This window comes from Condylostylus longicornis, unplaced genomic scaffold (genome assembly GCF_029603195.1).
Source record: "Condylostylus longicornis isolate FDR11 unplaced genomic scaffold, ASM2960319v2 ptg000040l, whole genome shotgun sequence".
Taxonomy (NCBI): domain Eukaryota; kingdom Metazoa; phylum Arthropoda; class Insecta; order Diptera; family Dolichopodidae; genus Condylostylus; species Condylostylus longicornis.
This window is the reverse complement of record NW_026578009.1, coordinates 406,218-424,865: the sequence shown is the minus strand read 5'-3', so window position 1 is coordinate 424,865 and position 18,648 is coordinate 406,218. Positions and strand designations below refer to the sequence as shown.

At 23.4% G+C, this 18,648-nt stretch overlaps 2 protein-coding genes across 6 annotated transcripts in view; one reads left to right on the top strand and one right to left on the bottom strand.

Moving 5' to 3' along the window:
* LOC129609506 (zinc finger protein 395) overlaps positions 1-16,691 on the top strand; it is a 165,457-nt gene extending 148,766 nt beyond the window's left edge. For all 3 annotated transcript variants that reach the window (XM_055521443.1, XM_055521445.1, XM_055521444.1), the window contains 4 exons: positions 10,310-10,404; positions 15,464-15,688; positions 15,760-15,812; positions 15,898-16,691. In XM_055521443.1, coding sequence (XP_055377418.1) covers positions 10,310-10,404; positions 15,464-15,688; positions 15,760-15,812; positions 15,898-16,688 — 1,164 coding nt within the window. In that variant the 3' untranslated portion in view covers positions 16,689-16,691. The remainder of the gene's footprint in view (positions 1-10,309; positions 10,405-15,463; positions 15,689-15,759; positions 15,813-15,897) is intronic.
* On the bottom strand, positions 11,529-15,223 carry LOC129609507 (histone-arginine methyltransferase CARMER). 3 transcript variants are annotated; one of them, XM_055521448.1, is made up of 6 exons: positions 14,112-15,223; positions 13,907-14,035; positions 13,634-13,836; positions 13,007-13,565; positions 12,491-12,901; positions 11,529-12,436 (listed from the first exon to the last, which is right to left on the bottom strand). In XM_055521448.1, the coding sequence occupies exons 1-6, from the start codon at positions 14,251-14,253 to the stop codon at positions 12,429-12,431; spliced, it is 1,452 nt and encodes a 483-aa protein (XP_055377423.1). In that variant the 5' UTR covers positions 14,254-15,223; the 3' UTR covers positions 11,529-12,428. The 3 variants fall into 3 exon arrangements, with proteins under 3 accessions (XP_055377423.1, XP_055377424.1, XP_055377421.1); XM_055521449.1 differs by having other exon boundaries at positions 11,529-12,433; XM_055521446.1 differs by having other exon boundaries at positions 11,534-12,413; positions 14,112-15,041.
* Positions 16,692-18,648: the final 1,957 nt, after the last annotated feature.

The window sequence follows — 18,648 nt, the reverse complement described above, 5'->3', positions numbered from 1 at the left end:
TTTAATCAAATACAAACAAGCACTCTGTATTTGCATAGCATATAAACTAATGACAACTTTTAATATAAAATCATTTTAATTATACAACGCTCATTATATACCAGATACAAACATACGTTTAAAAATATAATCTTTGTTTGTAAACATCTTAATATTTAAAGAACGTAGACAGACTGTAAAACAAATTCATTATAAAATAATTATTGTTGTTTAGTTCAATTAACTATGTATAGACATAACAAAATGTCTATCAATTTTATTACTATATAGTCTCGGTCATATGAAATAATGTTGGAAAACTAAAACTTGTTATGAATTAAAGTTTATATATAAAAGTTTTGTATGAACAGCTGGTTCAACTGTATACGTATATGTTAATTAATTTAATTTCATGTCTTCAATAAGTAATTACAAGTAATTACAATTATGCTGTAATATATATTTGTATATACATATATTAGTATTATACAAATTTGTATTCATCTATGTACATACCATAAGATTAAATATTAATCAAAATATACTAATATTTAATTCTATAAAACATATTTGAATTTATACATTATTCATATCAGACAAATATCCATACACACACATATTTGTTTTGCATTTATAAGATTTGAGATAATTTTCTTCGACAGTCTTTATATTTTGGTAGCTTCTTTGGTGTTATTGCTTGGTAAAATTTACTTTAAATTTAAAAATCAAAAAATCTGAAACTTGCTTATTAACAATTAAAATAGAAATTTAAATATATATGTATATACATATAAGGGTTTTCAATACTTAAATCAATTGTAAATTCTATACTTTTAGCGCTTATTTAAAAAAGGTTGCTGAAGTACATTTTAAATTTTATATATACATAGATCTTTACCACAAACTTATTTCCGTCGAAGAAAATTTTTATCCATCCGCCCCCCGCCCTCTCCTTAAAAATGGCCGCTTAAATTTATCGTTATTTAAAATGCGTTTTTTTTGCAAATTTTCGATATCGTTTTTTTCTAAACCGCAAACCTGTAGTCTGAAATATAGTAGTCTGTATAGTAGTAATGTAGTCTGTATATAGTAGTCTGAAATTTTAGCACCTTTTTGACACCAATAAATGGTTTATTTCGTTAGAAGAAAGTTTTTTTTTCACTTCTACCCCATCTCAAAATTGTAAAATTCGAATTTTCGACACCATTATATTTCTGAAACTGTAAACTTTTCCAAAAATATAATTATTTTTCAATTAACCTTTAAATTTAAGCATTATGTTAACGCCCCCATCAATTGTTTTTAGTTTTATTGCTCATCCTAACATCCTAAATGTATGCAATCTTTACAATTTCATTATTTTCCATTATGATGGTTATAAATTAACAACATTATTAATTAATAATTAGCGATGAAATACTAATACAATTAAAATAAAATAATTGAACTTTGCATTTTTTGTATACATATATATATTGTATATACATACGTACATAAATACGCATACATATGAAATATTTGCATTATAAACAAAAGTTCATAAATATTTTTATAAATTTATATACATATACTTTAAAATATAATATTGATTTTTTTTAATATTTGTAAATTGTAACCTAAGTCCGATTTCAGGAAATCCGAACTGAATTATCACAAGTTTTTCGTATAAAAAAAAAAACAATTTATAATATGCGGTATTGTGAACAAATCTGATATACATATGAATAATTGGAAGGCACAAGCGACACGAGTTGCAAGAATCCCAGTTTTTTCAAAAGCTTTTCAATGGTGATAATTTATAATTTAGTAATTATAATTTAGTAATTAATTTTACAAAAAATTTTTGCCCAGATTAATTATTAATCTGGGCAAAATACGAGTTCATAGAAGCCACACAGAGAAAAAAAAATTTTTTATATCTAAAAGTATTTTTTTTAAATTTTTAAAATTAATTTACTTAAAACTTTAAAATTTTTATATTTTACACCTTCATTCATTTGTGTCTTCCTATTATAACTTTTATGTTATTTTATATATAAGTATGTATTTCTATTTGTACATTCACATATATGCATCCAATTTATTTGTAATAATATTATTAAAGTAAATCAATTAGTTCTTCTTTTATATTTCATTTTGTGATATTTAATAAATTCGACGTTTTTTTTTTACTTTCTGACTTAAAACTTTTCTGTTTTTTATTTTCTATATAAAATTAAATAAACAAAATTGGAACATTATACTATACATATAGATATATGTACTATAATGTAGTATATGTGCAGTATAAGCTTTAGGTTGTATATTAATATATATATATTTTTATAATATTTAATGAACTTGTGTATGCATTTATATTAAAGTATTAAATTATATAGTATAGTTTATTTTACTTCAATAAAATGAAAAAAAAACTATGAAATGAGGTTATTGGGTCATGATGTAATTTACTGGTGGATGTCTATATATATCTTCATATATATATATATATATATATATGCATATTTAGATTTTCATATTTTTATAACTTGTTACATTTAAAATAATAATGAAAAACAAATAAAAAAAAAACAACAAAAAAAAAATTCACTTTTTTTTTACTTTGGGGAAGGTTAAGAATATCTTCTCTTTTGCCTTCTCACACTATTGTCATGTTATAGTATACATATATATGCACACAATAGTTCCATATTGCAATGTAATAAAAAGTTTGAATAAAAAAAAAAATTTTTCTTCTTCTTTTTGAATTTTTCATTTATGTAGGTCGTATATGCAATTATAATGCAAATTGAAATATTCAAAGTTTACTATATAGAAAATGTCCTTTAAAAAATGCAATAAAATAAAAAAAAAATAAAAAAAATTTCAGTTTAATATTATTTTTTTTTCTTATGTTTTTTTTTTTCAAAAAAAATATGAACAATAAAAAATATTGATGTATTTTTAATATGTACATATATGAGGCGCTTAGTACATTAGTGGCCTACTTGCGAAAATTACATCTCGAGTAAATTGCGATTGAAATATTTAAATATTTAATTTTTAAGAAAATTTTTAAAAAGCGGAAACAAACTTATGTTGAAATAGGTTGAAAAGAGGTGTAAACTAAGTATTTTGAAAATATAGAAGAATTCTTTAGGCCATTACAGATCTATTTGAAGATAATAGCTCATTTTTGCACAGATGTTGGATATCCCACTAATTAGCTGAACGCATATAGTAGATTTTTTTCCTTGTAAGTATATACATATAAGAATATTTTATATTATACAAAAATTTCGATAAAAAATATTGAAATTAAATTAAATTCCTGGAATAAAATAAGTTGGGGGCAATATTAATGAACACAAAATAATTGCATACATACTTAACGTATTAAATTTTAAGAATAGCAGGAAAAAAAATAATATATTCTAACTTGAATTTCTAAAATTAAAATGTTTTCTTATAAAATAAGTTGAATAATTTAGAATTTTTATAAGTTGAGTTGAAAAACAAAAAAAAAAGTTCTTTAAAAATTTGATTATATTGCAATTATATGTTTGTAGAGTTAAAATACATAAATAAATATTTAATATTCTAAAAGATCTAAACAATTAAAGCTGAACAAGAATTTAGTATATCCTGATATCGGAATTGTTATAATACGATACCGATACACAATTCAACAATAAATTGGCATTTATAAGCAGAATTACTACAATTCCGATCTTAAGGATATTGTTAAATTAATAAGATTACTAAATTAATAAGAACTTGATTATATAGACACTGTTATTCAATGCTATAAATATTAAGATTAAAATGATTAGTATACTTAATATTGCATTTTGTATAACAATCATATTTCAATGTATGCTCTAAATTTATGGAATGTTGGTTAGTTCAGTTCTATATTATGAAAAACTGTGTTAATTTTCTGGAAGTACCGCATTTCATATTAATAATGCAGAAATTTTGTCAAAATATTATATTTCATATTGTAAGAAAATTGAGTTTCAGAATTGCAGTGTTGCCAATTTGGAAATATATTTGGAATAATTCATTTTATATTTTATATAATATCGTGATTACCCTGCAAATATTAAAGAAAATTGAGTATTTTAATTGGGAAAAGCTACGTCATATGATTGTATAAAGTGATTTTAGATTTTTATCAATAATTATTAATTCTTTTATCCTCTATCAAATATCCTTTTTTTCACGGCCCTTTTTTTTTGAACACACACTCTTATTCCTCAAATGATATATTCTAAGAAATACTACTCTGTATTTCAAATGACTTCATAAATATTAATAGTCACTAAAAACACACACTTAATTTGAACACTTAATTTGAATTGTGTAATTAACTGAGTAACTACACGTGTATGTAAGTAATTAATTATATAATTTAATATCAACAGTTTACAAGAATTAACAGAATTGTTGTTATACAAAATTGAACAATTATTTTTTGTTATTTTCAATTTCATTTTCTACACAAAAATTTTATATAGAAGTATTTTTTCTCAGAATCTTTTTAAGAAAACAAAATCTTTGAATTTTTTAAGTGGTATATAGGTCTGTATGTATGTATGTATTGAATAATTTCTTATTCATTTCAAATCCGGTTTTAATTACTTTTATTTGTTGTTCATTATTTTTTTTGCACGTGATTATTTTGTAGAAAAATTAAAAATAATAAAAATATTTTGATGTTTATTTGAAATTATTAAAATAGGAAAAAAAAACAATACACATTACATCATTATAAATTTTATGAATGAAATTCCAATGATTATTAAAAAACAACCCGAATAAATTTAATTTTTGAAAACAACAAAAATTAAAAAAAAAAAAGAAATGAAGGAAAGCTTTATGTACTGATAAAAGACGCCCCAAACCAACACCTTAAAGAAAGTAATTTGAAAATAAATTTTAATGACTCAAAAAGACTAAGACGACGTCATTAATTGTACGTATAATGTACACATTGTGTTGGTGTTACGTATATAGGAGAAAAAATAGAATTATTATAGATTTACGTCAATAAAAAAAAAATTACACGGAAATTTCTTATACATAGATCTTTAATGACGCATAATAACAAAATAGTAATTTTTTTTTTTTTAAATATTATTTATTTGATATGATTCATTATCAACAAAATTTTTGGTTCGATACAAAAAATTATGGTATGTTGCAAGATAAGAAGTGAAAACTAAATAGATTTTTGGCGGTATAAGAGCGATTCAAATTCTTATTTTAATTTTTGTTTGTTCAATTTTATCATCTTTCAAATGAATTTTTTTTTTTTACTTTGAAATCTAACATAAGTCGTTTTTGCATTATAATTTATAAAACAAATGATTTTTGCTTCGGTATATCAAACCTCAATTACCAAAATTTTCTTAGAAATTCAGAAGTTTTTATGAAATATTTTTAATATGAAATTAATTTTAAACATGTACATATACACAGGCCTGGTACAAAACTTGTTCGCCGCCATAGGCAGTGTCAAAAATTGCGCCCTTCCGCTTTCAAAGCAATGAATAATATTCAATAAACATTGCACATGATAATTACGCTCTTGTTTTCCCAGCACTCATTGCATATGCGTACTCTACATATATAGTGGATCTCGCTTTGCATATACATATATATATTAAAATTTCTATGTAATATTTAATTTAATAATTTCAATATTATAATTTTGGATAATACATATTTTATAAATTCCATTATATAACCACATACTTATTTAGGATGACTTCCGTATTATAAAACAATTTTTAAACCGTCTTTAAACTTGAGCTTTTAAGCTTTTCTATTACATTGACAAAATAATGCTTAAATGTTTTAAATATAAACAGAAAGATTTTAATTATAATTTTACTTTCAGTAGCAGAATCGCTTAAATAAAATTTATAAAACGCATTTTACAATAAGGAAGCCAGGGTTACCCGTACTTTTAATTTATTAGTTTATTTACTGTTATTTACGTTTTTATTACGTTTTTATTTGAAATGAAAATTTTTGTTATTTGTTTTCAAATATAATCCAATATGTGATTGTGACTAACATTAACATTTCCAGATTCTGTATATGTATATTCTAGATTCTGAATGTTACCTAAAAATATGCAAGAATTTAGAACTATATAAATAATTTTCCGAAGGCTCATTTTATGTATACAGAATTAGCTATCAATAAAAATAATAATTTAATTCAAATTTAAGTAGGTTCATTCTAAATATATGTATGTTTTTGATTCGAAATTAGCTTTTAAAATAACTCCATATATATGTATGTACATACATATATGAATGTTTGTATATAATTTGCAAAATTGTTAATTAGATACTTTGTTTCTAAAAAATTGAGTATCTAACGCATAAAGTTTTCCGCATATTGAGAAAAAATTTTATACCTATTTAAATATGCACACATTTTATGATAAATATTCTTTAACATGCTTATATTCACAAACTTTTGGGCAGAATTTTTAATGCTAATATTAGTATTGTATCTACATTTATCTATTTGATACATTTTCTATTTGATTAGAAAAATTACATACCATATGGGCAAAAATGCGATGCGTATATAAAGAAGTTATATTAAAAAACCTATGTAACAGATAGAATTTTCTACAAAATGTTCCTGATTGCTATAGAATTACACAAATTTGCACAACTAATCTACATAATATATATATACAATTTAGAAAATAGATTAGTAACTTTAAGTTTGTATGATTAATATAATAATAATAATTAATGATTTTTATTTCAAAATTAATTTAACAAAAAAAAAATTTTTTACTTGAATCACACAAGTTCATGCGAGTATAAAATCTATATTTACATACATATATATATTATTAATAAATTTCGTGTGGTTGGCTAAACCTTTAGTAAAAAATTTAAACTCAGGCCATATGCTTCTTATAATCTTACATGCAGTTTAATTCAATAGCTTCTTTAACTTGTAATACATTTTTCACAATTAATCTAAATATTTTATAGACCTATACTACTTAATTAATAATATCGAAATTTCAAATGTTTTAATATCTCAAAATGTAAAATATTGTAATAAATTTTTTAAAATTTCAATTATTCATTGAAAAAAAAAAATTAAATTGCATTTTATAAACCCAAGAATTTCATTTAAAAATCACTCAGAAACAAAAACAATAAATCAAAATTATTATAATGGGATGCCCTTCTACATACATATATAACACCATACATAATGCACATGCAATTGCATTCATTATCTATTACACAATATAAATTTATAAGAAAATAAAATAAAAAATATAAAATTGCAAAAGATACACAATGTTCATACAAAATATGCACATATGTATATGTAAGTATGTATGTTTGCAAGTAAATATGCACTTGTGGGTGTATACTATATGTAATTATTATAAATGCTAAGTACTAAATTGTTTAACTTATTTATTATATCATATAGCTTTTATTGTACCTACATTTACCTATGTAAAGATGACCTGGTTTAAATTAGCTTAAAAAAGTTTTTTATTTTTTATTTTTCTTTTTTTTATTTATATATAATTTTTACGTTCTGTTTGTACTTTTGGCATTGGTACTAGTTATCGAAATAAAAACAAAAAATAGAAAAGAAAATAAAATTTTTTTTTCTTACCGGCTCTAGAATTAATAATATCACCGCTAACAACCACCACACACCATCACCACTATCAATTCAATTCTACATTAATATGACGAATCTAGGTTACAATGACGAAAAAATTAAATTGAAAAAATAAAATAAAAAAGAATACTAACGGATTTTTTTTCTGTTTTTTGTTTGTATAGATGAAAATTCAAAGTTAATTAATTTTAAATATAAAAAAAAAAATTATTTTTGTTCCTTTTTGTAAAAATTTTTATTGAAATGACAAAGATTGTTAGTAGCTTTAAATTATTGCCATAAATATGTACATTAATATGAAGACGGCACAAGTTGCTTATCCGATAATTTTTCAAAATGACTTTTACATACGTATATATGCGAAGTGTATCGTTAAGCATATTGGGACGAAATATTTCTGATTCTCTTAGTAAATCACTAAAATGATGGTGATGTTTATCGTAAAAACTTCAGAAAACTTTATTATAGAGAAGAATTATTTTCTATGAATTGGTTTGTGTTTACAATAATAATATCAAACTTTTTACAATAATTATCAGTATCATTTAATGATTCGAAACTCAGAATAAAATTGCATTATTACCGACCGCTTTACATATTTCTATTAATTAAAATATGATCATAATGAATTTTGTTATTGATTAATTCCTTTTGGAATTATTATTAAATAGAATATACTCGACTGTAAGTATATCATTCGTCACAGTTTAACTCACAACAGTAAACATATTTTATACAATATGAAAAAAGATTTTGAAAAAATTGTTATAGTTACCTATAAAACTTTTGTTCTCAACCATCACGTCATATAATATTTATATTGCATTATGCGATTTTCTCTAGTATTGCTATTTATAATTCAATCATAACCAAAAGCAACCGACCGGCATCTTTATTATTATAATATATTAATTTGTCATATCCAAGTGTATAACATTTTTAGTAAAACTTGTGAATAATATAAGTATATTAAATAATAGATATATCTATAATATATGTATATAATAAGTAAGATATATATATATATATATATATATTATTATATAATTACATTCATGTACATTATGATATACATATACTCTTGTATTTTTTATTTTAATTTTTTAATAATTATTTTTTATACTTTTCTATATACCTAATATATATACAAATATTAATGTAAAAATATATAAATATAATATATAATATATTATATATGGATATACTTGACTTTGTTATAAAAGTACAAGCCTATTTATATATATATATATATACATATATATATACATATATATATATATATATACATATATATACGTATATATAGATACCGACCGTATTCTAAATTAAGAATGAAGTTTAAATAAAGCTTCTATAACATATAATATTTTATTTATATGGTATAGTTGTTTTGTTTTTTTTTTGTTTTTTCTTATTTGCTTTTTTATATTTTGTAATGATTCCATTTTCAAGAAAAATCTAGGCTAGTAGGTCGAAATTCATTTTGGCATAGATTTTTTTTAATATACTTCATACATACATACGTACATATATATACTATATTATGATATAAAATAAAATAGTTTTATTTTTTTCTTGTTACTTTTTGTAAAATGCAACATGTAAAACAAGAAAAAATAAAATTAATTTTAAATGCACCGATTTCAGGCAATATAAATAATTCCACCCATTCACATACACCGCACATCTGTTTATGCACGTTCGTATCTATGTACATGCACATGTGTATGCTTACATATGTAATTTAATATTACACATACTGTATATTTAACTATGCATAAATGAAAATGTGAAGAATATTTTTTGTTACCTTGTGCTATCAAAATACATACTTGCACAATGTTGCTGCCATTAAAACAGAAAAAAAAATTTAATTGTACAATTTACTTGCACTTATGTAAAAAGTATGTATGTGCCAATTGAAAAGTATTTATGTACATAGTATTTAGATATACATATATCTAAAATAATACTGTCATATTTTAAAATTTTCATTTTTTACAATTTTTAAGGCCTTGATAATCCTTGACATTCGGTATATTTGGTAAAAATAAATTAAATATTAATTTCTTTGTTAGTGAAAAATTGTTTCATAATGTAATATGATTAGGAAAATCCAAAATTTTATTAATATAGTATTTAATTTTAAATCACAATACCATTTGTAGTTATAGATTGGAGAGTACCAGTGTGATCGAATTAAAAGTAATATTCGATCAATCTAATTAAATTTAAAGATTAAAATGAAATATGTTTCCAATGAATGCACAATTAAAATAAAAAAAAATTTTAACAAGTTTTTGAATTGTTTCATTCCCACGCACTTATAAAGGTTCTTGAGCGTAATTCCACTGTTGTAATAAAGAATTGTTATTACTTCTACAAAAAAAAAAAAAAAAAAACAAAAATATTTAAAAACACTTTTAATGCTTATATTGAACTCTAAATTAATGAAAACTCATCTATAGTTGAAATTGAAACTATAGTTGAAAGAAATTAATTAAATTTTACAATGCTTCAGTGTTATTTTATGGGTGTGACAACTGCATAACACTTTTGTTTTTATAATTTTAATATATACATAAGTACATTCAAATTATATTTATAAAACAACATTTAAATTAAATTCAAATTAAATTTTGTTTATTTTCTTCTTTTTCAGGCACAAATTATATATAAATGTACTTGGAAGGGTTGTAATACAATTGAAATGACTGTAGAAAAAATTGAATTACATGTCCGTAATGCTCATCTTGGGTAAGTTATGCCATCCATTTTATTTTAATTACAAAATTTTGTAAATTTAAGCCAATAATTTGAAGAAAAATAATATATATGTATGTATGTATGTATGTACATAGCACATGTGCATGTGGGTATTAAATTAATCTCATTTATTTTTCAAATTTTCTTTTCTGTTTTACTTAATTTTTCTCTAAAAAGTCCACTTCGTTCTTATAAATATTCTTTACCTACAAAATAAAATGGCTGTTAATACATAATTAAAACTCTAGAAACAACGAAAAAGAAATATTTAAAGAAAACTATCACTTATTTTTTCTGATCTCACAAAAATTCAAATCACTGAAATTTTAGTAATTTCTACAAACAAAAGATATAAACTCCAGCACAAATGATTTTTCTAAGAAATTTCAAGAAAAAAAATTATTATACATATGAATTTATTTACCTATCATATTGGGATCAAATTTGAGACTAATAATTTAATACATACAAAGGTTTTTCAGATAAAACTTAATAGAAATCCAATAAAAAAATATTGATAGAGTCCAATCAAGTCTAGTAATTTAGTATAAGAGTTGATGTAGTCGTTTATATTTAACTTTCTCTAAAAAATATACATATTTTCAAATAAAAAGTTTTTACACCTAAGTGAAGATTTTAATTTTATACATATATATAAATACATTATACTGTATCGATATGAATTTGAGGGCGTTCTTGAACGTTTTAGTCTTTTTAAGTAGCGATATAACGGGAATATTTATAAATTTTACCAATCAATTAATGTCCTGCATATTAATTATTCATTTCAATAAATTTTTTATCTGGCGGTGTTTTTATTCGAACTAGTTTTGTGTAAGTGTTCACTTTTTTAAAAAAAATATTAACTCGAGATAGAATGAAAAAAAGAATTTTGTCTTATATTAGATTTTCTTTTATTTCTTAGTAATTTTTTTTTTTTTACTTTTTTCGGTTTTCTTTTTTTTTTTGTATTTTTCTTTTTTTTTTTTTGGTTTTCTATAATTTTTAAAGTCGGTTGAGCTACCTTCTCAATAAATATTAAGTCATAAATAAAATAATTTCATTTAATTTAATATTCCAATTTGATGCCAATATATTGCTAAAGAAAAAATAGTAAAATGCTTGATTACGTTATTATGGGAGTTTTTGAAATTTAGATCGAGTTTTTAATATCGATTTATAATATTATATATTTTTATTTTAGTTTATTTATATAGCAAGTTTTCTTATACAAATAAATATTTGAACCAAATCTATATTTCTATTTAATTTCAACTTATATATTAATTTATAAAATAAAGATTGCATATTATGTAAGAGCCTACATGTTTTTAAAAATAACATTTCTAATTTTACACATAAAAAAATTATCTTGATGTGGAATCAAAATATCAAATAACATTCTTCTAATAAGTTATAGACAATCTTCATAATGTTTTTGTTTTTTATTTTAATTTGACTGAATTTAATATAAGTCTTAGTTATTCTGCTTCGTTTTAATCTTGTTTTTCATTTTAATAGCACATAATATACAATTTTTAAAACGTAATTGCATTTTTCTTAATATATATTATAATATATTGTTTAGGTATATGTGTATATACAATTATATATATATATATATATATATATATATATTTAGTATACACCTGATTCTTTTCTAATAAATCGCTGACATGAAATGAAAGAAATAATAAAGGAGGATTATATACTGTTAAGCTCATATTTTACTTTTTTCAGTTTTTAGTTTTCAAATACTTTGAGTGTTTTAATGCACTATACAGTTCATTACTCATTAAATTATAGGTCGAAATTGAAATTTCAATGCAAAATGATGACAAAAATTATTCTAAATATTGTTTTAAGCTATAGTCAAAGATCAAATAATTTCAAATTTAAATGAGAATTTTTTTATGCCGTTTGATTAATCATTGTATGAGTGACATCCATTGTTGCTTCGCCGATACCGTTAACTGTTATTCCATTAACTAAAACATTAGCTAAAATGTAAAAAATTAATCTTCTTTTTATCTAAATATTACAACATATTTTTTCAAAGTTCTATTTTAATCATTACCGTTTCTTACACCTTGAGCGTCTAAATGTGACCAATATAATTCTGAGGGAGATTGATTATTTGTACCAGGTGGGGGTTGCACAGGTGCACCAGTGTATCGAAAATAGGGATTTTTTAAATCTAAAGTATTACTGGATGAAATACTAGTACCCTCAATACGCAAATCTATATTAACGTCATAAGATTGTCGTCGATTAGCTTCTAAAAGTACACGTCCTACCAACATTTGTCCTTGCTTTACAAAAATTGGTGTTTGTAATAAACATCGAACTTGATACCAATGTGTTAAGGGTGCTGTCGGTGAAGTGGATAACCAAACGTCTTGCGTTGATCCACAAAATTCTACATCAAACCAAAATGCTAAACCGTGACAAATTCCAGTTTGAAGAGCATGAAATTCAACAGGAATTTCTAAAGAAAGAAAAAATATCATTTACCAATTTCATTTTTTTATATGAAAATAATAAATTAATGGAAAGTAGATTCAAAGTATTCCTCATTTTACCATTGACTCACCAATATTGTGCAAATCTGTTTCATTGTCTCGCAAAAAATCGCAAACGTGTCTTATAGATTTTGCCATACATATTCGAATATCAAAAGTGTCTACAATTGGTTGGCGAAAATATTCTTTCATACCTTCTTTATGTAAACAAGTCAAATCGACGCCATGAAATGAAGACTGATACCAAAAATTAGCTTTATTATACTGTTCTGAATATAAGTTTTCATCGCTAAATGGAGCTATATGCAAATCGCCATGTGTTGGAAACATTTTACCGTGAGGTTTTAACCATTTACGAGCATGCAAGTACGTTTCTAACATTCTTTCGTTATATAACATGTAACCCATTGGTTCTGATATTATAATGTCAACTTGTTGCGGTAATTCTATTTCTTCAATTTTTCCCGGAATAACTTCTATTTTATCCAATACGTGATTTGCGTTAACTAATTGCTGAGCATATTGGGCCATATTCGATGCTTCAATTGCATAAACTTTTGCTGCTCCAGCTTGAACTGCGAAAAATGATAAAATACCTGATCCAGCCCCAACATCTAAAACAACTTTGTTCTGGAAATATTTATGACATTTATGTTAAAATTTAATTAAATAAATAGCCGAATAAAGTAAATTTTTACATTGAAATCAGATAAGTTTCCTAATATTGCTCTTTGATAGGTACTCGTTCTGACATAATCTTGCATCATATTTTGCTGTTGACTTAAATAACCATAAAACTGAAAATACTGCGATGCGGAAGACTCTTCAGTTCGTTGTGAAAATACTGATTTAGGGCGGATTCGCTTAACGTTGTCGACTAATTTACGAAATTTTTGATTATCTAGAAAAGAATTGAAATTACATATTCAATTTTTATTTCAATCTAATAACATATTAAATTTTTCATTTACCTGATTCTGACTGAAATTTAAGAACAAATTCATGATTATCAACATTGAGTACATGTCCTTTAGCTCCAAGACAAGCTACCTCTGCTTCAGATGATAATAAGTATTCCCCAGACACCAAAGAGTTTTCATCTAAATAAACATCAGATGTAAATTTCAATTCCATCTGCCAGTCTACATTCGATACATTTTCTACAATTACACTTACCACTACTAAGTTTTATTAGGACTCCTTGCGGATCATATGTGCAAAATACACTCGTCAAACAATTATATTTTTTTATAAGTTGAAAATCTTCATTTAATTTAAACACTTGCACGCCATTAAAAACAGTTTTTTCCGCCATCATTGCTTTTTCTTTTCAATAATTTATTGTCCGGTACAGATTTTCCAATTTAAAATGCGCCAAGATGTTTAATAAATGGTAATAAAAATACGTATTAACTGGGTGTAGTACCTATCTTTGTTCTTTATCTTCTTATTAATATCAAAATTCTTTGTGAATTATGCACACCTTTACCCCGCAAGCCTTTCTTCTAGTAATAAACATCAAGGGAAATGCATATATGTATATGTATGTGTATTTATATATAGATAATCGATTTTTCGAGTTTTTTTTCTTTTCTACCTTGAAAAATTATGCGGAATATTCACATAATATACAGCCAAATGTTTCTATATTTTTTTAATGCTTTGAGTTCAATATAAATCCAATTCCCAAAAATTATGTTTAGTTATTCATTAATTGAAAAACATACAAGTTTTCAAGCTTCACTGTTGAGTAAAATGTGGTTGAGTTTCTTTTTCTTGAGTTCTTGCTATGCAGAAGCTGTGCTCTTAATCTATTATTATTATCAAATTTTCGTCGAAATTTTATATGCATTTATTAAAATTTTAAATGGTTTTTCTATTTCTGTGATACAATTTTGCAGAATAATTAGGAATAAATTTATTTCTATTATCTAATTTTTTTTTTCTATAATACAACTTTGACAGCAAATTTTGCTATTCTTTCTACACCACACCACTTATTGTATTTTAATTGGCTTTAGAAACATATAAAACAATGTATGCTAAAAGAAGAAGATAGAAAGTAACTTAAATGTGAGATAGATAGTCTTTTGTTATTCTTTTTTGTTAGCAATGGCAACACATATAATAAGATAAATTTCCTTAAATGTCAACACCAAAATAAATTTGACACTAAAAAAAAAAATAGTCTGTGCACAAACCACAATGAATTCTACTTTGCGAAACGAAAACGTTTTCTAAATTTCTCAAGTTTTTGTTTAATAACTAGTTCTACAAAATGCCGTTGATTTAAAATAATATTATTATTCTCAAATCTCAATGAACCGTAACAGTCTGGGTAATAACTTGTCTTTGGAATTTTTTTTAATCGAAAGGATACAATTTAAAATCTGTTCTTGAAATTGAAATAGTGTGAATACAATATCAATTTGCAATAAATTGTGTGTTAAAAACAAAAAAAAATCTTTCAAGTATAAGTAGAAAATTTAACTGTATTTAAACATTAAAAAATTTATTTTCTTTTTTAGTCCAAAGAAACCAAAACACAATAGCAAAGAAAACGACGGAACTTACAGCGATTCAGAAGATGACCATGAAGAAGAATTTTATTATACCGAAATTGGCGGGGATGATAATTTTGAAACTATCAAAGCACCCAGCCCACCTTCACCACCGACATTAAGTCATCGTGATATGGCACGTCCACCTCATGAAGATCCAGAATACCAAAGACAAATTGTTGGAAATTTTCGGTAAAATAAAATTGAAATTAAAAAAAAGGTTTTATATGAAATTAATTTTTCCTTTTTTTTTTTGAAATTAGGCAAGGATTGTTGGCACAATTATCGCAAAATTCCATACTTAAATCTTCACATGGTAAATACCCGAATTTAAAAATAAATTTGAATTATTTGAATTTAAAGTAAGAGTAATTTTAATTTAACTGATTTTATTTTTTAAGGACCTATAAATATTCCTACATCACCTTTGGCACATCATAATTACACTTGGGCAGCTCAACCGACTCCAACAACAATATCATCAGCCGTATCTCATAGCCCTGTATCACCAATGAAACATGCAAGATGGTCTCCACGTCCGTCCACATCTTCTGCACCGTATCCATCCCCAACATATGCGCATCAACATCACAATTATAATAGCAGCTCAAATAATAATAGCAACAATACAAATAACAGTAGCAGCAATATTAATCATAATAACAGTAATCCTGGTAATAGTCAATACAATAATAATTACCATAGTATTTCGATAGCAAATCAAAACAGCCATCATAATCAGTATAATACCAACGGACAATTATCTCAAAGTGCACCGAATCCATCAACGTTTCATCTTAGTCCAAATATTCAACAGCATCAAACAACAACAATTGTTCAAAATCCACGTCAACAACACCAGCAACAACAACAACAACAACAACATCATTCGACAATCACAGCAACAGCTGCATCAAGATTACAATCATCCTCAATCAACACTGGTGGCATTTCATATCAAAATCATCAACAACAGCAACAACAACAGCATACAACTCAACATCTGTCGGCTGGTTCATTATCGAATTCAACAACTGCAATAATCTCTTCAGTGAATCGTTCACCACAATCACCAAACCGTCGTACACGTGGTGAAAATAAAAAATGTCGTAAAGTATATGGTATGGATCGCAAAGATCAATGGTGTACTCAATGTAAATGGAAGAAGGCATGTAGTCGTTTTGGTGACTGAAAAAGGCCTAAATCGTCAGCTATTGTTATCAACAATCAGCTGGCGTTAAATTCTAATATAGTAAGTGCAACAACAATCCAATCAACAATAAATAATAACAATACAATAACCCAAACAACAATAACATCAACTGCAACAACAATAACAACAACAACACCAATAATATGTACCACTGCAACGCCAAATAATCAACAACAAATAATTAAAACAATAACGAAAAATATTCAAAATAAAATTAAAATTAACAATAACAATAATAATAGTAATAATAATGATGATAGTAATATTAACAACAATATTACAAGTAATAACAATAGCAGTTGTGAAACAGAAAACAGTAATAATAAATTCAATAATACTATAGGAAATATTATAAGTAACAATAATAATAATACCAACAACAATATAAGTAATAATAGTAATAATAATCAATGTAATTCAACCACCGTAGTAGCCGCTCCTACAGCACTAAAAGGATTAAATCCATTAAATAAAGTGATAAAAGCAACATCCGTTGCAACATCTGTTATTGTTACACCGCCACCATTACCACCAGTAACGTCTTCTTCAATTATGACGTCAAATTTTTATTATAAGAAAAACGATAATAATAATAATGATCAGTACCATAATAATAATTATAATCATAAAAAAATTAATAAAAAAGATAATGATTCAGCAAATAAAAAGATATGATAAAAAAATAATTAAATATTTTAAAATAAATATAAAAGAAATTTATTATGAGTGCATAAAAGAAATTTTACTGTATAGCAATTAATTTTCAAATCACTTTCAAAATGCTGAAAAATAAAAAAAATTATATATATAAAATTAATTATATAAATGTGGTAAAGTCTGCAAAACAGCAATATTAGCTGCTACGGTGCTATTACAAAACGAAAATTAAAAGTAAATAAAATAAAAAGAAAAAAATATATACATAACATATTATATTGCTATTTTACAGAAACAAAAAAAAAAAAAAATAATTCTAAAATATGCAAAAAAATTAAAATTGCTATTAAAAATTAAGAAAAAAACAAAACCAACAGTAAAGAATTCTAAGTTTCAAATTTGTTTTTAAAAGAAAAATGATATTCTCTTGCAATGTTATAAATTAAGTAGTTTTTAATATTATATAATTATTATTATATTTATTACGTTTTAAGATTTTCAGGCTATATACATATATATATATATATACATATATATACATATATATATATATATATATATATATATATATATATATATACATATACATATATATTTTAGTATATATATAAATATATGCTAAAATATATACATAAATACATTAATATATAATTTATATTAATATATATATATATATATATATATATATAATTAACATATATATACATATATATATATATATATATATATATATGTTTACGTAGTTCAATTGTTTTTTTTATATTATATACTCTTATTATTATACTAAATATAAAATATTATTTACATAGATTAAGTCTAATAAATTAGTTTTTATTGATATCGTCCAATATGTTATATTCAAAGATATACATATGTACATATATATAATAGATAATATTATATTATATAGGAATGAACATTTGAATTATAAATTACATAAAGTATATAATGTTCATATGTATGTAGGAAAATATTAACGTAGAATATATTAAATACATACATATGGTCATGTATATAAAATGTCCATTCAAATATATATTATTGTATTATGTACATAGGTATATTTTTAAAAATCTAAGTTATTAAAAAAATATATAAAACAAAAAAAAAAAAAGAGATTTAACGACACAAAAAAAAATTAATAAATTTATTATAATTAAAACTTAATTAAAAAAAAAAAAACAAATAAATTTAAAAATTCAATTAAATAAATAAATACGAAAAATATATCTTATGAAAAAAATATCGAGGAAAACAACTCTTAAATAACAATTATTTAAAC

Excerpts from the sequence above, each read along its gene's own strand:
- LOC129609507 (XM_055521446.1), bottom strand. The coding sequence starts at position 14,253 with ATGATGGCGGAAAAAACTGTTTTTAATGGCGTGCAAGTGTTTAAATTA. Across the intron at positions 13,837-13,906 it reads TAAATTTCAGTCAGAATCAG|ATAATCAAAAATTTCGTAAA; the intron begins GTAAATGAAAAA and ends ATTCTTTTCTAG. Across the intron at positions 12,414-12,490 it reads CGCTCAAGGTGTAAGAAACG|CTAATGTTTTAGTTAATGGA; the intron begins GTAATGATTAAA and ends TTTACATTTTAG.